The sequence below is a fragment of the Leuresthes tenuis genome, unplaced genomic scaffold, assembly GCF_036924035.1.
Source record: "Leuresthes tenuis unplaced genomic scaffold, fLeuTen1.0.hap1 SCAF_24, whole genome shotgun sequence".
NCBI lineage: Eukaryota > Metazoa > Chordata > Actinopteri > Atheriniformes > Atherinopsidae > Leuresthes > Leuresthes tenuis.
Genome location: NW_027325378.1, coordinates 16,907,906 through 16,930,351, shown reverse-complemented (window position 1 = coordinate 16,930,351; position 22,446 = coordinate 16,907,906). Strand labels below are relative to the sequence as shown.

Genomic DNA, 22,446 nt, shown 5'->3' with positions numbered 1-22,446 from the left:
GAGGAAGAGCAAGTTACCTGAAACGAGAGGACAAGGTTAGTGCTTTTTTTCAAAATAAAACAGGAAATGACGAGCCAAGACATGGAACAGAGAATAAACCGTGACAGAAATACGTTTATCTACTCACCGAGAATGGTTTGGTGAAAGTCGGCGTCCTTCAGAAGATATTTAGATAACTGGCGATAACACATAAGGCAGCTGATAAGCAAAGCCTACAAGCAAATAGAGTATAGACACAAATCTGCATGACTGTGTATTACTGCGTAAACTTCCTCAGTCCTTTTTTTTTTTTTTTTTTATCTTTGGCAATGTAAAAAATAAAAGTAAGTAATTTAATCAAAAACACTGTCAGTGTGTGAGATGTTATTGATCAGAGTTGTTGCTGAGTGTGTGAAGATATGAGAGCAAACCCTCGCTCTCTCTTCAAGGATTGCATTCACAGTGCCACTCTCACTCTTCAGCTCAGCCACCATGTTTGGCCTCTGCTTCTTCAGAAAGAGCATGTAAGCATTTGGTGATTTAATGCATGCATCACACTTTTTTCCACAGAGGGAAAGCAAAGCAACTGAGGAGAATAAGGACTCATATGTTGCCACTGTTATGAATTTTGAGGAAAGGAGAAATTTTAAGGAGAAACATAATTCCACAAAAGGAACTGATTTGTCTTTAAATTGTGAATGTAATATTTCCATAGAGACACCATCTTTTTTAACAGATCTAAAGCCAGTCACAATAGAAGACAATCACATTTTGAATTTAATCATAAAAGGTGAGCTTACCCTGGACAATAAGCATTCAGTGTGTTTACATACAAACATAACTTGCCATGGTTTCATTTATCTTTCATCAGAATATGTGTTACTGATCTCACTGTGACAGGATTAGTATGGGCGGATTGTAGGTGGAATGTATTCTGGTCTTGCTACTGGAGTCTGAGTTTAAATGGTAAATGGTAAATGTACTTGTATTGCGCTTTTCTAGTCTAACTGACCACTCAAAGCGCTTCTAACACTACATGCCACATTCACCCACTCACACACTCATACATACAGCACGTCTTAAGATACACATAACTACGTGCTTTCTAATCATCCATACCCTGATGGATACATCAGGAGGGGGTTCAGTGAGGGTGGGGGTTCAGTGTCTTGCCCAAGGACACTTCGACATGTAGCCTGGGGAAGCCGACCTTCCGATCGGTAGGCGACTGCTCTTCCTCTTGAGCTACAGCCGCCCCGTTTACAGTTTAGCCCTCTGGTCCTCTATTATGGGCCTTATTTGGAAAGAAAAACCTTCAAGAACTATGCCAGGAGTCAGCAGCACTCAGTGGGGTTACATGACACTGTAAAAATCATAATAATGGCTAAATTACAACAAGACTGAGTTATTCAGTTCATATATACACCTTCGTCTGACAACAAACTGGACCGGATCGGGTTACTTGCAGTCTGATTAAGACCCCAAGATAAATCCGTTGATAGTCACACTAAACGTGTTTGTAGACGGTGAAGCACATGGTGAATTGGACTTTGCGTTCTGTGTATGCTCGAGATTTTTTCTCGGGGGGAGACGATATTACTGTTGTTGCCGCCGCTGGTGGAGATAAATAAACAACGTGATGGAGAATGTGCCGTTGTGCATCGCGTTAGTGCCATAAGCATGCTCATCATAAAGGAAAAGTAGAGGGACGTAGCTTCATCTTGCTCTTCGTTCACCATCTTTCCCAAATGCCTGAGCTTGTTGTTGTTGGTGGTGGTGAAGAGGTCAACTGGAAGTGGCTCTATTAGTGATAGTTGAAATGGGTACAGCGCCACCTATCGCACCGGGGTATGACATGCTTTGTGCCAATGATTCGATTCATTCAGCGCCATATATCCAAGGATAACTACCCTCAGATAAGGAGCATAACCCAACTACATCTATAATCATATTAATCTCATCTTGTAGACCCAGTCAGTGGGTCTACAAACTTCCAGCATGTGAGTAAACTGATGATGAAAAATGCATCTCCACATGCTCTTTTTACTAATAGACTTAAAAAAGGTAATTTTTATTGTAAAAGTGCTCTCAGCAAACTACATAATTCTGGATTTTTGAGTAAACTACGGTTAATTATTCCCTTACTTCGAATGTCTTTGGAACTTTGGAACGTTTTTCATTAAAGCAGTGAGACAGGTAAGCTTTAGGACAAATTCTCAGCAAAACATCTCTCATCCACATCGTTTTGTGTTTCTCTTTCTTCTGATAGCTAAACGCCTCAGATATTGGGATTGAAAATAAGCCCATTTAGACTTTGTGTCACAGTCTGTTCTGTCACAGTTTGTTCATGTCACAGTTTATGTTTAATCATGTTTTTCCCCTGTCACGTTCGGTTCACTCAGGTCACCTGGTTCATTGTTCACAGCTGCACCTCAGTCACTGATCACTCCCTCCACAGTATTTAGCCTCCTGGTTTCCTTTCAATCCTCACTTCATGCCACAGAAAGATAAGTTTGGCTACCTGCTGTACTCTGTTTTTGCCTTTGCTCCCTGTTCTTGTTGGAATAAACCTTTTGTTGAACACAAAGAGCTGCATCTGGGTCCTACCTCTCCACCAGTCCCTGACACTTTGTGTCAATTCACAGTTGACATTTCCTGATACTGTGCTCTTACAACTGTAGCGTCACTTAACAAATACACCATTCAAGTGACTTAAAGACAACATCAAAGGGCACATATGTCTAATATTTGAATTGCTTGACAAAAATCTTCATGAGCTGTTGAAAGAGAGACGTGGGAAACCACTCACACAGCAAGAGTCAAACTCATTGGCTTTGGCTCATTCCTGATCTCATATCATCATTTTTATGCATGCGACACTCAGCTGTGCACAGACCCCACAAAACTCTCCTCTTGTCTTTCTGACATCCAATCCCTAATGGCAGAAAAAAAACGTCCCAAAAAGTCAGAGATTATTAATATCAATGATGATATCAGTGACCAAACCATGTGAGCTGCAGGGTGTGGAGCTTTAGAGCTTCCTGTCATTTGAGAACAACTGATTCTCTTTATTTCAAACATGAACTTACATCTTGTAGAAACTAAATGTAAATCTCTTTGTGATCACACTACAGAAGTTATTTTTTCTTCACTTGAGCGTAGAGATCCTCCGGGCTGTCAGCAGTCTGTGTTGAGCTGTTTTCTGGCTCCGACACTTTGACCTGTGCGTACACCGTCTCCTGCTGCTGTCTGCTGTCCTGCACTGAGACGGAGGAAGGTTCAGGTCTCTTCCTGAAGTTCATCTCTTCATAATGGAGTTCTTCCTCTGGTTTAGTGGCTGGTGTTTGATGAGCAAGATCCTCTCCTGTTTGACTCTGTGGAAACGTGTTGAACAAGAAGTGCAGTGAGCTGGATCCTTCCACACAGAATGAAATAATGACTCGCGTTCAGTGAATGGTTATTTGATCCCAATTAAACAGCATTTTAATGATAAGCTTACTGTTCATGCAGCTGCTGTCAGGAATCTTAGACTACAATCACATTCACAGTGCAGTACTGTTCACAAAAGTTTAACAATAACTCACCTGAGTCTGATGTGGAGTTGGATGTTTGGACTTAAAGCACCTGGAAGACATCACAGACCAGTCAGAATAATTCTACTGTGTTTCAGGTTAAAACACAGAGACACACACAGTTTAGTTTGCTAATAATATCTATTCATATATTTTCCTTCAAACCTGAAACATGGCTAAAAGCATTTAATGCAGAACAATGAAAAAAAAAGAAAATAAAGAAAAAATGATAAAGAGAACGCATAAAAAACTAAATGTATCCTCTGTTGTTTTGAGTTGAGTCTTCATTTATGAGCTAAGTATCTGCTCATTGGGGCCCTTTAATTTGTGTGAGTATACATATATCCCACTGTCACGTGCCAAATGAACGAGGACCCGAGGAGTTGAGTCGTGAACGAATCATTTCTGTTTCCTGTCCTGCTGACTGAGCTTATGCAGCTGCATTTGCAATTTCTGTATAAATAAACATGTTGCACGGGAGATGAGTCGGCCCATCATTTTTTAAAAGTGTGACAAGAACTCACGAAGCAGAGCAACTTTCATCCATCTAACGAGACGTTGTATTCTCTCTCATACACTGAAGGCCAGTGGCAGAAATGTGTCAGTTACATCTAACTCGCCGCTTCGCATCAATCAGACAGGGCATTGGCTGATCTCACATAAGCTCACAGGAGTTAATTTTACCCTTGAGACGTCCCACACACATATACAGAGACGCTGTGCAGTTAACACTACACTAACAACCAGATCTATGAAGCCTGGGCTACACTTCTCTATGAAGAATGATAGTGTTTGAGATCATTTATATTCTGATACTCACCGAACAAAAGCAACCAGGCAGATGAGCACAATGACAACAATCACTGTAATAATTGAAGTTGACAGCAGAGAGCTTCCTGCTGCAAAAGAAAAAAAAAGATAGAAAGTTAGACAGCAGAACCGGAAGTCACAGTTTTACATGGAAGGAAATTTCTGCATTTACCTTCATTGTTCAGATGAATCCATGATGACGTCTGACTCCCGAGAATATTTGCAGCCACACAGGAGTAACTTTCTGTATCTGTCACACTGGTCATCTTGAGTCTGTAAAAGTCTCCTTCAGCTACTTTCATGGCTCCATGTTTGCTGTCCTTGAACCAGGTGAAGCTGCTGATGGGAGGATTGGCTCTGCTGGAGCAGCTCAGGTTCATCCAGCTACCTGCTGACACCAAACCTGATGGACTGATGGATGCTGAGGTGTTTTTAGGAGCATCTGAGGAAAATGTGACACATTAACTTTATTCATCAGAAACGGATGAACCATGATGTGCTGACAGGATCACTTACATGAAACACTGAGAGTCACTTCTGTCTCTGCTGTCTTGACATGTTTTCCTTCATTCACAGGATATCTGACAGAGCAGCTGATGGTGTATCCATCATGTGTGTCTGACAGAGTGATGGTCTCCTGGATTTTAGCTGTAAAGGTTCCATCTGTGTTTTCCTCCATTTGTCTGTGAGAGTTTTGTTGGAGATTCCAGGTGAGTTCAGGAGGGGAGTGAGGACAGGGAGTGAAAGCTGAGCAGGTGATGGTGACAGACTCCTTCTCCTTCAGTTCACCTGAGATGTTGATTCTGGGTTTCCAAGCAGAATCTGTGGTTTAAAATAAAGAAAAATACAGAACATTAACAAGAAAATAATCAGATGAAGGTGTTGTAGATATTTGAAGAATGTATACAAAATCCTCAATAACAAAAATTAAAAATTAAAAACAGACAAAAGTATCAACATTCTAATTGATGCCGATTTAACTACAATAAAAAGCAGTAATAGGTTTATGTAGATTTTTTCCTCATCTCATAATAAATGTGAAGACTTGAAAAGATGAAAAGTAACTTCTGACAGGAGCTCACATTTTCCAGTGTTGCAGTTACAACATTGCAGACATCAGCAGAAAGATTGTTTAATGTATACTGTCAGTATCTCAGCAGTATTCAACTGTGATAACTTCTAAAACGACCACTTTGTGTTCACAAACTGCTTTCTTTAACACTGAACTCTGACTGATGCTGTTGATAATCCTACAGAAGATGTTTCATTTCACACTGAAGCTTAGATTAAAGGAGTTTGTAGTTTTACACTAAAACTAGAACTGATGTCACATTTTATTCAAAATGTTATAGACTAATGAAAAGAAACCTTTCTCACCTTTAACTGTTATTCGAATAGGATCATCACAAGCTGTTGCTCTGAACGGTCCGTTCTCAACTCTGAAGAAGTATTTGTCTGTATGAGCTGTGCTTAAATCAGAAAACAGAGTGGTGCAGTTTTTCTGACTCAGGTTTCCAGTGATCTTCATTTGATAGATGTTAGTCGACTTACTGCTGTTGAAAACTACATTGTTTGGATTCAAAGCAAAACTCTCGTCACTTTTAATCCACACTCCATAGATAGTTCCTGTGCTGTTAAATGTTGTTTGATCTGTAGCAAAGCTACATGGGATTTGCAAACAAGATCCACTCAGTGCTTCCATCTTCTTTGGTGCAGTAATGGAGAGGCCTGCTGGTTTCTGATCACAACCAGCCAAAACACCTGTAAAACCAGACTAATGATGAACATAATGTGGAGCAAAATCTGCCTGAAAACAAAGTTCATGACACACAAACTACAGTTCAGTTGCAGAATATTACATATGGAGCCTTTAAATAACATCACTATCAAACATTTCAGACCAGAAATGATTCAAGTCATGTTTCCAAATGAAAGTTAGAGAACAAAGAGCTCACCTGGAAGAAAGAAGACACTCAGGAACATGTTGACTGTCACCACGTTCACAGACAGGGCTGCCATGAAACTCCTACATTCCTCCTTCATCTCTGAGACTGAAAACAAGCTGAAATAAACGGTCGTATGTCAGTGTTTTCAGCAAAGCAGATATGAACTAAAACTTTTTTTCAGCAACCTCAAACATTTAAACCAGAAACAGAATTTATTGTGTCCTGAAGTATTTTTCAGCAGAATTCATGAAAATAACAAAAAATGGTCAAATCTCAGGCTGGAAATGTTAAAATATATAAATCATTCATATCATTGTTACCGTGATCCGCAGCAGATCAGATGACCAACTTCTTTGTTAAACAGTAAATATCAAGTAAAAGCTTGATGGCTTCAGCCCTCCTGCTGCCTGAAAGAAGAAGTCACACTGTGACATTTTGAGCTCATTAGGGTGTGAATGACAAATTGTTTTGTGAAAGATTATTTTTATTACACGTCTCACTGTCAGCAAATGCCCGTTTTAGTAAGAGTGTTTTTATATTTAATTCAGCTGTTCATCGAAAACAGTTAAAAAGATGAATTTGTTCACTTTTGCTGCACACAAACATGGTAAATGCAGCATTTCTGGTCTAGTTGACCACTCAAAGCACTTTTACACTACAAGCCACATTCATCCATTCACACACACTCTTACAGCATGTCTTACAAATAAAAAGGCAGAAGTTACAGCAATATAACATTTTTATTGTTTTTCCAAAAAATATCACACCCCAGCTGGCTTTAAGGAGACAAATCAAATGACTAACAAGTCACAGAAAATGTAGCTGTAACACAAAGATGTCAAGATACAAACAGCTGTTTTCATCCTACTGAGCCTCATGTTGCCTTTGAGTCAAACATCTGTCATGAGATCGTTTGCTCAAGTGATGCCTGAAACATCAGCAGCTTTTATGTGACCAACAGTGCAGCCCAGTGGTGAAAAGCTGTTCTACAGTAATGTTAGAGGATGTTGGCACAACAGGGAAGCACAAGTGCAGAAAATGTCATCAACAAATACAGTTTGTTTACCTTTTCTCTGTTTACCTGCTCCTAACTCATCACATCAGCTGATTTCCTCAGCTGATCCAATCACAGCTTCTCTCTGTCATTTTAATTCAATTTAATTCTTCAATTACAAACTAAAAAAATGAAATATTCCATATTTTCTCTGATATGATCCATATGAGATAACCTTTGTGTAACAATGTGACAAGATTGTTACAGAGGAAGCATCTAAAGTGATCTTTGTGGAATATCTCTTGAACAGTTGTAGTTTCACTGCTGCACGCCCACATCACAGCTCAGTGTAAGTGTGGTCGAGCTTTTCCTCCCAGCTTTCCTTAACCCCATGATGTTTTCCACCGTGGTCAAGGAGAGGAGCTTAGGACAAGTTGTAGGAAGGTCCTTTTCTTGACTATTCGATTAGACCCCTTGTGTAATCTCTTCAGTTTTTTCCTGTCCTTCTATAAACCTTCAGTTTTTTGATTTACACCACCTGTGTGTTGTTACTCGTTACTCCCCTCAGTAGGTTTTTAGTTTATTTTGTTAACCTCAGCTTCAGTGACCTGTCAGTCAAAAACTATGATCCAAAAGTCTCATCAGTACAGGTTTACTGGGCCTCTATTTATGGTGACTGAACTTGAAAAAAAAATCTTGCAGAATCGCAGACAAATTCTGTATTAGCATTAAACTGAAGGAGATCTCCTGTAATTCTACACAGAATTGAGCCTGTAATATATACTTTAGACATGTCTCGTGATTTAATTATTTGTGAAAGAACTGCGAAATGTGACACAGCAAGCACCAAAATTCTCATGTAGCGAGACGTTAAACTCTACATGATGACACAGAGTTCAAAATAAGCTGCGTATCTTGAGAAAAAAAATGTATGGAAAACTCAATCACTCTACAATTGGGAGGCTTTACTGTGAATCTGCATCAGTTTGTGCTGTGGACCAACATTACATGTTCTGTTAGATCAGGTTCATCTAATGTTTGATCTAATGTTAGATCATTAGATCAGGTTGATCTAATGTTTGATCTAATGTTAGATCATTAGATCAGGTTGAAAGCCTCTGTAAAACGATGGAAGTAACTTAATGTGGCACAAATGTTCAGTTGTATCTCAGCACAGTCTGTTGTAATAATATAAATGATATGAAAAAATGACTCAATCACTGAACAAAAAGTATTTTACATTGTTGCCCACCAATAAACAGAACATGACATTCACTTACATTTTGAATAATAATGTAATTTGTTGAGATTCAAATTGTAAATAAAGTAAAAACAGCCTAAATAAAATAAGTCTGAACAAGCAGCTCACCTGAAAGAAAGAATAGATTCAATCTCGCCACAGTCAAAGGGAAAGCTGCAATGAGACCCATCACCTGGATATACAAACACAAAACCCACGACATAAGAACTTTTCTATTCCATCTTAGGTCTTTACAGTCACACTTTACTTGTACAGCAAGTGACATTTAAGAGCTTATGTGGATTCTAAATGATACTCAAAACACTGAAATTTCCTCCTTTTTGGGGATGCAGGTTTCTTCTAAATCAAACTTAAGATTACAGGAAAAATTGTTAATTTTGTACATTTTTCTGACCTGCGTTGATCAAATGTCATTTCCACCATATCTCAATATACATCTGTTATTTAATTATAAATAACTTATACGACAATACAATTGTCTGGGACCCCTTTTTGTAGACTTTTTACCAGTTTCACCAAAATGTACAATAATCATATTTATAAATTAAATAAATCAAATCTCTTAAAGGGCAACTCCGGTATTTTTAAACCTAGACCTTATTTCTGGTATGAAATTGTCACGTACCAGAGAGGGATTCAGGACGCAGACGCAGGGTCGTGCGGTTTCAAGAGGTTTTATTATCACTCAAGACAACAGATGACGGCACTGCAGGGCGATCTCCCGCAGCGCAAACGAAAAGGCTAGAAACGCCTAAGCGCTCTCCTCCGTATCTACGAGGGAGGAGGAGCGCGGCTATGAAAGTTAACAAACTTCAAATCTCTCCACAACGGGAGGAAAACCAAAAGCTATGAACTCTTAACAAAACAAAGACTCGCTCTCAAAAGGAAGCGGATAAAACAAAGGCGCACTCGTTGCAATAACAGAGGCTCTATGAAACTTTAACTTTACGCTCTCCTTTAATGGAGGCGACCATGACAAGTAACAACGAAAAATCACTCCGTGAAAATGGAGGAAAAACAAAGCTATGGAACTTACCGTAACAATAAATAAACTAAGGCTATGGCTGTGGAATAAATGACAAAGCAAGGTGCGCTGCAGGAGAGTCGCTCACTGCAGGCTCGTGGGATCTGTGGCAAACAAGACAAGGTGGCTGGTAGTGACGCTCGAACAGAGACAACATACTGGCACAAGACAAGGGAAACGCCTATTTGACTATACGACTATTTGAACACATGAGGGACCAAGGGGAAAAACTTGGTAATCAGGGAAGACAATGAGACGCATGACACGGGAGGAAGAGCAAGTTACCTGAAACGAGAGGACAAGGTTAGTGCTTTTTTTCAAAATAAAACAGGAAATGACGAGCCAAGACATGGAACAGAGAATAAACCGTGACAGAAATACGTTTATCTACTCACCGAGAATGGTTTGGTGAAAGTCGGCGTCCTTCAGAAGATATTTAGATAACTGGCGATAACACATAAGGCAGCTGATAAGCAAAGCCTACAAGCAAATAGAGTATAGACACAAATCTGCATGACTGTGTATTACTGCGTAAACTTCCTCAGTCCTTTTTTTTTTTATCTTTGGCAATGTAAAAATAATAAAAGTAAGTAATTTAATCAAAACCACTGTCAGTGTGTGAGATGTTATTGATCAGAGTTGTTGCTGAGTGTGTGAACATATGAGAGCAAACCCTCGCTCTCTCTTCAAGGATTGCATTCACAGTACCACTCTCACTCTTCAGCTCAGCCACCATGTTTGGCCTCTGCTTCTTCAGAAAGAGCATGTAAGCATTTGGTGATTTAATGCATGCATCACACTTTATTCCACAGAGGGAAAGCAAAGCAACTGAGGAGAATAAGGACTCATATGTTGCCACTGTTATGAATTTTGAGGAAAGGAGAAATTTTAAGGAGAAACATAATTCCACAAAAGGAACTGATTTGTCTTTAAATTGTGAATGTAATATTTCCATAGAGACACCATCTTTTTTAACAGATCTAAAGCCAGTCACAATAGAAGACAATCACATTTTGAATTTAATCATAAAAGGTGAGCTTACCCTGGGCTATAAGCATTCAGTGTGTTTACATACAAACATAAATTGCCATGGTTTCATTTATCTTTCATCAGAATATGTGTTACTGATCTCACTGTGACAGGATTAGTATGGGCGGATTGTAGGTGGAATGTATTCTGGTCTTGCTACTGGAGTCTGAGTTTAAATGGTAAATGGTAAATGTACTTGTATAGCGCTTTTCTAGTCTAACTGACCACTCAAAGCGCTTCTAACACTACATGCCACATTCACCCACTCACACACTCATACATACAGCACGTCTTAAGATACACATAACTACGTGCTTTCTAATCATCCATACCCTGATGGATACATCAGGAGGGGGTTCAGTGAGGGTGGGGGTTCAGTGTCTTGCCCAAGGACACTTCGACATGTAGCCTGGGGAAGCCGACCTTCCGATCGGTAGGCGACTGCTCTTCCTCTTGAGCTACAGCCGCCCTGTTTACAGTTTAGCCCTCTGGTCCTCTATTATGGGCCTTATTTGGAAAAAAAAACTTAAAGAACTATGCCAGGAGTCAGCAGCACTCAATGGGGTTACATGGCACTGTAAAAATCAGATTAATGGCTAAATTACAACAAGACTGAGTTATTCATTTCATGTATACACCTTCGTCTGACAACAAACTGGACCGGATCGGGTTACTCGCAGTCTGATTAAGACCCCAAGATAAATCCGTTGATAGTCACACTAAACGTGTTTGTAGACGGTGAAGCACATGGTGAATTGGACTTTGCGTTCTGCGTATGCTCGAGATTTTTTCTCGGGGTCGTGACCCGGAAGTCGAAGGAGACGATATTACTGTTGTTGCCGCCGCTGGTGGAGATGAATAAACAACGTGATGGAGAATGTGCCGTTGTGCATCGCGTTAGTGCCATAAGCATGCTCATCACAAAGGAAAAGTAGAGGGACGTAGCTTCATCTTGATCTTCGTTCACCATCTTTCCCAAATGCCTGAGCTTGTTGTTGTTGGTGGTGGTGAAGAGGTCAACTGGAAGTGGCTCTATTAGTGATAGTTGAAATGGGTACAGCGCCACTTATCGCACCGGGGTATGACATGCTTTGTGCCAATGATTCGATTCATTCAGCGCCATATATCCAAGGATAATTACCCTCAGATAAGGAGCATAACCCAACTACATCTATAATCATATTAATCTCATCATGTAGACCCAGTCAGTGGGTCTACAAACTTCCAGCATGTGAGATTTGAGTACTTTACAGTTTAGTGATGTTTTACTCAAAGAGCTCTGAATTTAACACTCTCCACCTAGTGGTTACATATAGTACAGTAAATACAATGAAAATGAGTCAGGAGTAAACTGATGATGAAAAATGAATCTCCACATGCTCTTTTTCCTAATAGACTTAAAAAAGGTAATTTTTATTGTAAAAGTTCTGTCAGCAAACTACATAATTCTGGATTTTGAGTAAACTACGGTTAATTTTTCCCTCACCTCGAATGTCTATGGAACTTTCCAAAGTTTTTCATTAAAGCAGTGAGACAGGTAAGCTTTAGGACAAATTCCCAGAAAAGCATCTCTCATCAACATCGTTTGTGTTTCTCTTTCTTCTGATAGCTAAACGCCTCAGATATTGGGATTGAAAATAAGCCCATTTAGACTTTGTGTCAATTCACAGTTGACATTTCCTGATACTCCGCTCTTACAACTGTAGCGTCACTTAACAAATACACCATTCAAGTGACTTAAAGACAACATCAAAGGGCACATATGTCTAATATTTGAATTGCTTGACAAAAATCTTCATGAGCTGTTGAAAGAGAGACGTGGGAAAACACTCACACAGCAAGAGTCAAACTCATTGGCTTTGGCTCATTCCTGATCTCATATCATCATTTTTATGCATGCGACACTCAGCTGTGCACAGACCCCACAAAACTCTCCTCTTGTCTTTCTGACATCCAATCCCTAATGGCAGAAAAAAAACGTCCCAAAAAGTCAGAGATTATTAATATCAATGATGATATCAGTGACCAAACCATGTGAGCTGCAGGGTGTGGAACTTTAGAGCTTCCTGTCATTTGAGAACAACTGATTCTCTTTATTTCAAACATGAACTGACATCTTGTAGAAACTAAATGTAAATCTCTTTGTGATCACACTACAGAAATTTTTTCTTCACTTGAGCGTAGAGATCCTCCGGGCTGTCAGCAGTCTGTGTTGAGCTGTTTTCTGGCTCCGACACTTTGACCTGTGCGTACACCGTCTCCTGCTGCTGTCTGCTGTCCTGCACTGAGACAGAGGAAGGTTCAGGTCTCCGCTTGAACAATGTCATGTCTTCATATTCGAGTTCTTCCTCTGTTTGATTGGCTGGGATTTGAAGAGGATTTGAAGAGCAAACTGTTTGATTGGTTGGTTTTTGGCTGCAAAGCTCCTCACCTGTTTGACTCTGTAGAAAAATGTGTTGAACAAGAAAGATTCTATGAGCTGGATCCTTCCACACGGTGTTAAATTATGATACCTGTTCAGTTCATGGTCATTCAGTGAAACTCATGTTATCTGTTGATGTACACCCACTTCCAGAAAAGTCGGGAAGTTTTCTAAAATGTAAAAACTTCAACAGTAAACTTACAATTTAAGTCATCACTTTAACCAGGATCTTACTTCTGTAATTAGTTCATTTGTTTGAATCTTTATTTAACAGACACAAGTACAAAGGAAAAGATTTTCAGTGTCTCCACTGTTCAGCTCTCTTGTATTTAGAGAATATGAACAAATCTAGGATTTGTTTAGAATGCCAGAAACAAACTCAGAACAAGTTCAGAGGGTGTTGTTCACCATGACCAGCTGCTTCCACCATCTGAAGTAAAAAACAGGATCACTGGACACGCTGGAATGCACAGGACTACTTTATTCAGGCTAACCCAGAAGAGGGGCAGATATGAGTAACAGCAATCTGTTGATAAGATGAAGATATCCTCCTGGCACCTATTCTGAAGGCTTACCAGAGGTTATTTAATCTGAAGAACTCCCTAAGGTTCAATGTACCTTTGTGGACTTTTCTTCTAGTTGTTTCCACACCAGATCAACCCGCGGGACTTGTGGGTTAAGGCTCAACCCATGCATCTCCCTGACTCCATGGATCTTTTCATATTATGTCATTTGGATGTTTAACAAAACTTCTGTGCAGCTTTGCATTGAAAAATGTAACTTTTTTTGTGATTAATATTCTTTGACAGAGTTTGTCATAAATTAGTGAGCCGTGAACCCTCCTTGCTTAGAAAGACTCCACCTTTGGGGCCTTCATACCCAATCCTAACCCTCCTGTAACTAAATATGATGCTGATTATAGAATCTTTCAGATCTCTGTCACTTGTATACTCTTCAATCTTTTCTGTCTGTGTGCATTTCAATACTTTTGAATGTTACAAATGTCTAATGCCAGTTTGTTTAAAGTGACTTGATAGAATGGAAATGATCAGTGAAAAGACTAAAAATGATTTCCTTTTTACTTGTGTCTGTTTAAAAATTGGTCTTGTTTCTGTTGGAGTTTAGAAAACGTCCCCATATTTCTGGACATGCTTTTAATTTAGTTTTAGTGCTTTTCTGTAAGTCAGTTTAGTAAAAACATCTTTCACTGCTGACATACATGATCTCATATGCAGATCACTTATCACCTGTGAGGTGAGATCTCAAATAAGATCAGTGATAATATCATAAGCGAGTTGTAGACTGAAGACGTCTGGAGCTTCCTACCATTAAACAGTGAGAAGCAAAAACAAAAGTGTATTTTATCATGAACTAATATCTTATACAAGTAAAAAGTAAATGTGTGAGATCATTTTTTCTTTACTTGAATGTAGAGATCCTCTGGGCTGTCAGCAGTCACTGTTGAGCTGTTTTTTGGCTCCGACTCTTTGAGCTGTGCGTTCACCGTCTCCTGCTGCTGTCTGCCGTCCTGCACTGAGACGGAGGAAGGTTCAGAACTCTTCTTGAAGAAGTTCATATCTTCATATTGGGGCTCCTCCTCTATTTGATTGGTTGGTATTTGGCTGCAACGCTCCTCACCCGTGTGACTCTGTAGAAAAATGAGTTGAACAATCAATGCGTTGAGCTACATCGTTCTGCACAGTATTGAAACTGATTAACTGAACTGTTAAGGTATAAACCAATTTCCTGAAAAGCAGAGAAAGGGTTGGTTAGTTGGGGGCTCCAGTCAAAAAGGAACCTAAGAAAATAACTTACATTTGGCTTGCAGTAATTATATACTGTAACTATTTCTAGAAAAGCTCAATTATAGAATAAAGATTACCTGTGGGCTTAATTATGGGAGAAGCCTGATGGGAAAAGCTCCCTGAATGGAGGAATCAGTGTGAACAAACAAAGACTGTAAGACCTTTAAACATGCTCCTCTACAGTGTAACCTGTATATTACCCAGAGGAGGAAATCAGTCAGAGATCTCAAAGACTAGAACAAACTGTTTAATGCTGGTTTAATTTTGAAACCATGGACCTTGATTAAAACAAAAAAGTGTTGGATTTTTCTGCACGTTATTAAATTATTTGCATATAGTCTGCAATTCATGGTACTGTCTGGACTGACAGAGGCATCTATATGCTACCACTGCGTCTAACCTTCCTGAACAAGAAAACCAAATAAGAAAGAGAAGAAGTAAAAATGCCAGGTATGCTGTATTCCTTTTGGCCATTTATGCCTCCTGCTTTCCTATCTTCAGATCAGAACTGCCTGATATTTGCCATATTTTCTTTCAAGTTGGGCAAAACCGTCAGAACCACAGAATTTAGGTTTGTATATACTCTTACAAATCTCTAAAATCTGTCACACACATGTTGCCGTCTTTTACAAATGTTACCAACCTGAGGCTGCTGTTTCTTTAAATATTTGAACTTAAAGTACCTGGAAGACAGAAGAGAGCTGTCAGAGTTATTTTATTGTGGTTTGAACAAAGAGTCACAGGCTGAAAGACTAATATGGAATTAACAGTACAGAATAAACAGATCAATGAAAAACAGCAGATTAAAATCATGTTGGTGGAGGCTGCTGATTAAACTGGGGGAGGACTGAACAAAAAAACCTGCAACATTTGTTTCACTGTAAAACATTCCAGTCCCATTTCCAAAAGAAATATATGAACGATGTGCAAAAGTTAAAATGCAATGCAATGATTTTCAAACCTAATAAACCAATATTTTGCAATAGAACATGGCAAACATATCAAAAGTTGAAAATAAGGCATTTTACAATTTCTACATCTATATCAATTCTTGAAAATTAATGACAGAGGCAGCAAAAGGCTTGAAAAGTAAGTAGTAGTAGAAAGAAACATCTGGTGGGATATGGTGAGACTAATAAGGTTAACTGGGAAAAGGTCAGTAATGTGATTGGGTATACGAAAGAAAAGCACTTTGGAGAGGCAGAGTTTCAAAAATCTGCAGAACAAAAACTGCTTCCACATATGGAGGAGAAATTCCATAACAACATCATTCAATGTAAAAATGAAGACTTTGAATATTCCATCATCAGTACAGCACATACAATCATTAAAGGATTCAGAGACTCACTGTAAGCAAGGCCGTGGTATTCAGTACTGGATGCCCGTGATTTTAAGGCAGTCAGATGGCAGTACATGAACAAGAGACGTGATTTTATCATGAAAATCATTGCGTGGGCTCAGGAACACGTCCAAATTATGGCCTGTGAACACAGTTCACTGTACCACCCATGGACACAAGTTAAAGTCCTGTCATTCCAAGAAGAAGCCATAGGTGAACATGATCCAGAAACATCACCATCTTTTCAGGACCACAGCTCATTTAAAATGGACTCAGACAAAGTGGGAAGTTGTTCTATGATCAGATGAATCAAAATTCAAAAAATCAATTTTGTCAGTCATGGACACTGCATCATCTGAACCAAAGAGGAGATTAGAATCAGGATGTGGGTGGATGGATGCCTGTGTTTAGGGCTACTGGCAACTGGTGAAGGGTTTTAAAGCAACATGTGCTCCCAGCAAATACAAAACTGAATACTTCATCAATTACAAATGTGAATTATTTTCTTTGCCTAAACTCATCTCGCATTGCAAGCTGGACAGAGGACACTTGACAACTTTACTCATCTTTTGTGGATAAGAAAGAAGACCCAAGACTGCCGAGCAGCTAGAATTCTATATAAGACCAGAATGGGACAACATTCCTCTCCCAAAGGTCCAGCAGCCGGTCTCATCAGTTCCCAAAGGTTTACAGACTGTAGAGGAGATGCTACACAGTGGTAAACATGGCCCTGACCCAACTTTGTTTAGACCTGTTGCTGCCATCAAATTCAAAATGAGACAATATTTGATATGTTTCCCATGTGTGGAATTTGTTGCTTAACAAACAAGACTGGAAGAAAATATATTAAACATGTCCTCACCTTAACTCAGGTTCAGTTTCACTGTGAGGAACCACGTTGTGACAGATGCTTTAATTTCTGATACTCACCAAACACAAACGACCAGGCAGATGAACACAATGACAAGGATCACTGTAGTAATTGCAGTCTGCAGTGGAGAGCTCCCTGTTTCTAGAAAGACAAAACCAGATGACTAAAGAACAAAGGTGACAGAATGGTTTGAAAAGCTAAAAAAAATCAAGCTAATAAATTCTACTATACTAGATGTAATTACTGTATGTCATACATATGCAATAAAAAGGCAAATCTGCATTTACCGTAACTTTCCAGATGAATCCACGACGTCTGATTACCGAGAATATTTGCAGCCACACAGGAGTAACTTTCTGTATCCGTCACACTGGTCATCTTGAGTCTGTAAAAGTCTCCTTCAGCTACTTTCATGGCTCCATGTTTGCTGTTCTTGAACCAGGTGAAGCTGCTGATGGGAGGATTGGCTCTGCTGGAGCAGCTCAGGTTCATCCAGCTACCTGCTGACACCAAACCTGATGGACTGATGGATGCTGAGGTGTCTTTAGGAGCATCTGAGGAAAATGTGACACATTAACTTTATTAATCAGAAATGGATGAACCATGATGTGCTGACAGGATCACTTACATGAAACACTGAGAGTCACTTTTGTCTCTGCTGTCTTGACATGTTTTCCTTCATTCACAGGATATCTGACAGAGCAGCTGATGGTGTATCCATCATGTGTGTCTGACAGAGTGATGGTCTCCTGGATTTTAGCTGTAAAGGTTCCATCTGTGTTTTCCTCCATTTGTCTGTGAGAGTTTTGTTGGAGATTCCAGGTGAGTTCAGGAGGGGAGTGAGGACAGGGAGTGAAAGCTGAGCAGGTGATGGTGACAGACTCCTTCTCCTTCAGTTCACCTGAGATGTTGATTCTGGGTTTCCAAGCAGAATCTGTGGTTTCACAACACAATTTGCACAGCAGAATATAGAGGATTAACCAAACTCTAAACAGATAAAGGTAGATGGTTGATTTTTTTTCTTAATTAATCTACTCGTAATTATATTCACCTAAAACTTAATGCATATTTAATTACAATTACATTAATTTAGTTTTTTAACTGATGTTAATTGTGTATGGTTGAAAATATCTGAGAGCTGAACTCAGACAGGAGCTGACATTTATCCAGTGTTACGGTGAAAGTCGTGCAGACATCGGCAGAAAGATCGTTTCATGTTTTCTGCATCATGGTCTTTGACTTTTGTGTTTTGGTTTTAACTTTGTTTTTTGGTTTCTTGGTTTTCCATTTTATGTCATCAGATTTCTTCCTGCACTTTAATTTTCTTGCTTCTTGTTTAATTTCGTAGAATTTTCCTTATGCTGCATTTATTTCCTGTGTTACACCTGTTGCTATTTGTCCCACCTGTTGTCGCTCCTACTGTATATGTTCCCCTGGTTTTTGTTTTCTTCTTGTCAGATCTTTATATGGAGTTGTTTTTCCCTGTGATATTCCATCTGTCCCTCAGTCAGTCAATTGATTTGATTTCTGTCCATCAGCCAGTCTACCTTTTTTCTTCTTAAGTTCTGTGGTTTGTTCTGTTTTGAGTCTTCCTTGTCCTTCCCCTGCAGCACCTTGTTTGTACTTTCTAAATAAATCATATATTGTCACCACCAGTCTTCGCCCCCTTTCTGACCTACATTTGAGTCTGCTTCTGCCAAACTCTGGACATTCTGTCAGTATCTCAGCAGTATTCAACTGTAATAACTTCTAAAACGACCACTTTGTGTTCACAAACTGCTTTCTTTAACACTGAACTCTGACTGATGCTGTTGATAATCCTACAGAATATGTTTCATTTCACACTGAAGCTTAGATTAAAGGAGTTTGTAGTTTTACACTAAAACTAGAACTGATGTCACATTTTATTAAAAATGTTATAGACTAATGAAAAGAAAACTTTCTCACCTTTAACTGTTATTTGAATAGGATCATCACAAGCTGTTGCTCTGAACAGTCCGTTCTCAACTCTGAAGAAGTATTTGTCTGTATGAGTTGTGTTTAAATCAGAAAACAGAGTGGTGCAGTTTTTCTGACTCAGGTTTCCACTGATCTTCATTTGATAGATGTTAGCCGACTTACTGCTGTTGAAAACTACATTGTTTGGATTCAAGGCAAACGTCTTTTTATTCTTAATCCACACTCCATAGATAGTTCCTGTGCTGTTAAATGTTGTTTGATCTGTAGTAAAGCTACATGGGATTTGCAAACAAGATCCACTCAGTGCTTCCATCTTCTTTGGTGCAGTAATGGAGAGGCCTGCTGGTTTCTGATAACAATCAGCCAAAACACCTGTAAAACCAGACTAATGATGAACATAATGTGGAGCAAAATCTGCCTGAAAACAAAGTTCATGTTCATGTTCAAACTACAGTTCAGTTGCAGAATGTTACATGTGGAGCCTTTAAAGTCATGTTTCCAAATGAAAGTGAGAGACCAAAGAGCTCACCTGGAAGAAAGAAGACACTCAGTAACATGTTGACTGTCACCACGTTCACAGACAGGGCTGCCATGAAACTCCTACATTCCTCCTTCATCTCTGAGACTGAAAACAAGCTGAAATAAACGGTCGTATGTCCGTATTTTCAGAAAAGCAGATATGAACTAAAACTTATTTTCAGCAACTTCAAACATTTAAACCAGAAACTTAAAATCTACAAAACAGAATTTATTGTGTCCTGAAGTATTTTTCAGCAGAATTCATGAAAATAACAAAAATGGTTAAATCTCAGGCTGGAAATGTTAAAATATATAAATTATTCATATCATTGTTACCGTGATCCGCAGCAGATCAAATAACCAACTTCTCTGTTCAACAGTAAATATCAAGTAAAAGCTTGATGGCTTCATCCCTCCTGCTGCCACCGTGTGAAAGAGGAAGTCACACTGTAGTATTCTGAGCTCATTAGGGTGTGAATGACAAATTGTTTTGTGAAAGATTATTTTTATTACACGTCTCACTGTCAGCAAATGCCAGTTTTAGTCAGAGTGTTTTTATATTTAATTCAGGTGTTCATCGAAAACAGTTCAAAAAGATGAATTTGTTCACTTTTGCTGCACACAAACATGGTAAATGCAGCATTTCTGGTCTAGTTGACCACTCAAAGCGCTTTTACACTACAAGCCACATTCATCCATTCACACACACTCCTACAGCACGTCTTACTCTATACATGGTTACAGGCAATGATGTGATTCTTTTTTTTAACTTCACAGTGAGTTTCATCCAGCAGTTGGAAACAACGACTGTAACATCAATAAAAGCAGCAGACAAAACTTGAACAATAAAGAAAGCTGTGGTCCACAGATCATACATGCATGGTCCTAAATACACGGGGCTTAGGCTTCTTTGTAATCTGTTATTCATTTATTCTCCCAAAGGGCTCAGTTGCTTTACTTGTGAAGTGAGACAGGAGTCAGACAGATGATTTTAATCCTAATGGTTAATTTAGTGACGTTCTGTAATTATATAAGAGTCTAAAATGACACAGAAACCCACTACACCTCATTCTTTCCCCACTTGTAACTCCCCCACTTGAGGCAACAACTCACTCCGACCCAAAGCGGTGAAACACTGACAACCACATCCTCAGACTTGGCAGAACTAATTCTCATACTGGCAGCTTCACACTCAGATGGAGATGGCCACCATGAAACAAGTACAAAGCAAAGTCTAAAGTGGAAAAGAGTTTTTAAAAAGCTTGTGAAATAACTGGCCATTAAAACCTTATCAAATAAAAAGGCAGAAGTTACAGTAATATAATATTTTTATTGTTGTCACACATTGTTGCTAAGGTTTCATGTCTTTTTTTTTTGGTTGATGAGAAACAGTTTTTCAAAGAGAAATTATTTACATGTGTAGTATAAAAATATCAGTGCATGTGCACACTGTGAGTTCAACAGGCCGGTTGCAATAAAAGAGCAGAGCTTAAGCTAAAGCAAATGGTTTTTAGGAATACAAATCTGAAACATGAGCAGGGGTAAGTTGTTTAAACTGGAAAAGAGTTTTTAAAAAGCTTTTGAAATAACTGGCCATTAAAACCTGATCAAATACAAAGGCAGAAGTTACAGTAATATAATATTTTTTATTGTTTTTCCAAAAAATATCACACCCCAGCAGGCTTTAAATGGTAAATGGACTTGTACTTGTATAGTGCTTTTCTAGTCTAACTGACCACTCAAAGCGTTTCACTACATGCCACATTCACCCCACTCACACACATTCATACAGCACGTCTTAAGATACACATAACTACGTGATTTCTAATCATTCAAACACATTCATATCCCCAATGATACACTGGGGGGGGCAACGTGGGGTTCAGTGTCTTGCCCAAGGACGCTTCGACATGTATCCTGGGGAAGCCAGAGTCAAACCACCGACCTTCCGATTGGTGGGCGACTGCTCTTCCTCCTGAGCTACAGCCGCCCTCAAGGAGACAAATGAAATGACTAACAAGTCACAGAAAATGTAGCTGTAATACAAAGATGTCATCATTTTCATCCTACTGAGCCTCATGTTGCCTTTGAGTCAAACATCTGTCATGAGATCTTTGCTCAAGTGATGCCTGAAACATCAGCAGCTTTTATGTGACCAACAGTGCAGCCCAGTGGTGAAAAGCTGTTCTACAGTAACGTTAGAGGATGTTGGCACAACAGGGAAGCACAAGTGCAGAAAATGCCATCAACAAATACAGTTTGTTTACCTTCTCTCTGTTTACCTGCTCCTAACTCATCACATCAGCTGATTTCCTCAGCTGATCCAATCACAGCTTCTCTCTGTCATTTTAATTCAATTTAATTCTTCAATTACAAACTAAAAAAATGAAATATTCCATATTTTCTCTGATATGATGCATATGAGATAACCTTTGTGTAACAATGTGACAAGATTGTTACAGAGGAAGCATCTAAAGTGATCTTTGTGGAATATCTCTTGAACAGTTGTAGTTTCACTGCTGCACGCCCACATCACAGCTCAGTGTAAGTGTGGTCGAGCTTTTCCTCCCAGCTTTCCTTAACCCCATGATGTTTTCCACCGTGGTCAAGGAGAGGAGCTTAGGACAAGTTGTAGGAAAGTCATTTTCTTGACTTCGATTAGACCTCTTGTGTAATCTCTTCAGTTTTTTTTCCTGTCCTTCTACAAACCTTCAGTTTTCTGATTTACACCACCTGTGTGTTGTTACTCGTTACTCCCCTCAGCAGGTTTTTAGTTTCTTTTGTTAACCTCAGCTTCAGTGACCTGTCAGTCAAAAACTATGAGCCAAAAGTCTCATCAGTACAGGTTTACTGGGCCTCTATTTATGGTGACTGAACTTGAAAAAAAAATCTTGCAGAATCGCAGACAAATGCTGT

The 22,446-nt window shown here is 39.2% G+C and overlaps 2 protein-coding genes across 2 annotated transcripts; both read right to left on the bottom strand.

Moving 5' to 3' along the window:
- Positions 1 to 3,116: 3,116 nt before the first annotated feature.
- On the bottom strand, positions 3,117 to 6,380 carry LOC140284412 (sialic acid-binding Ig-like lectin 14). The gene is made up of 7 exons (XM_072378284.1): positions 6,317 to 6,380; positions 5,739 to 6,122; positions 4,878 to 5,183; positions 4,534 to 4,803; positions 4,372 to 4,447; positions 3,564 to 3,603; positions 3,117 to 3,353 (listed from the first exon to the last, which is right to left on the bottom strand). The coding sequence occupies exons 1-7, from the start codon at positions 6,378 to 6,380 to the stop codon at positions 3,117 to 3,119; spliced, it is 1,377 nt and encodes a 458-aa protein (XP_072234385.1).
- A 6,388-nt stretch (positions 6,381 to 12,768) lies between these two features.
- LOC140284411 (sialic acid-binding Ig-like lectin 13) lies at positions 12,769 to 19,628 on the bottom strand. The gene is made up of 8 exons (XM_072378283.1): positions 19,541 to 19,628; positions 19,000 to 19,383; positions 17,681 to 17,986; positions 17,340 to 17,606; positions 17,112 to 17,193; positions 15,486 to 15,525; positions 14,461 to 14,685; positions 12,769 to 13,056 (listed from the first exon to the last, which is right to left on the bottom strand). The coding sequence occupies exons 1-8, from the start codon at positions 19,626 to 19,628 to the stop codon at positions 12,769 to 12,771; spliced, it is 1,680 nt and encodes a 559-aa protein (XP_072234384.1).
- Positions 19,629 to 22,446: the final 2,818 nt, after the last annotated feature.

Bases quoted from the DNA above. Each gene is read 5' to 3' on its own strand.
- LOC140284411 (XM_072378283.1), bottom strand. From the start codon at position 19,628: ATGAAGGAGGAATGTAGGAGTTTCATGGCAGCCCTGTCTGTGAACGTG. The intron at 17,607-17,680 runs GTAAGTGATCCT...CATTTTCCTCAG, and splicing joins AGTGACTCTCAGTGTTTCAT to ATGCTCCTAAAGACACCTCA. The intron at 14,686-15,485 runs GTTGGTAACATT...ATTTTTCTACAG, and splicing joins TAAAGAAACAGCAGCCTCAG to AGTCACACGGGTGAGGAGCG.
- LOC140284412 (XM_072378284.1), bottom strand. From the start codon at position 6,380: ATGGCAGCCCTGTCTGTGAACGTGGTGACAGTCAACATGTTCCTGAGT. The intron at 5,184-5,738 runs GTGAGAAAGGTT...TTTAAACCACAG, and splicing joins TATTCGAATAACAGTTAAAG to ATTCTGCTTGGAAACCCAGA. The intron at 4,448-4,533 runs GTAAATGCAGAA...CTTTTGCAGCAG, and splicing joins GATTCATCTGAACAATGAAG to GAAGCTCTCTGCTGTCAACT.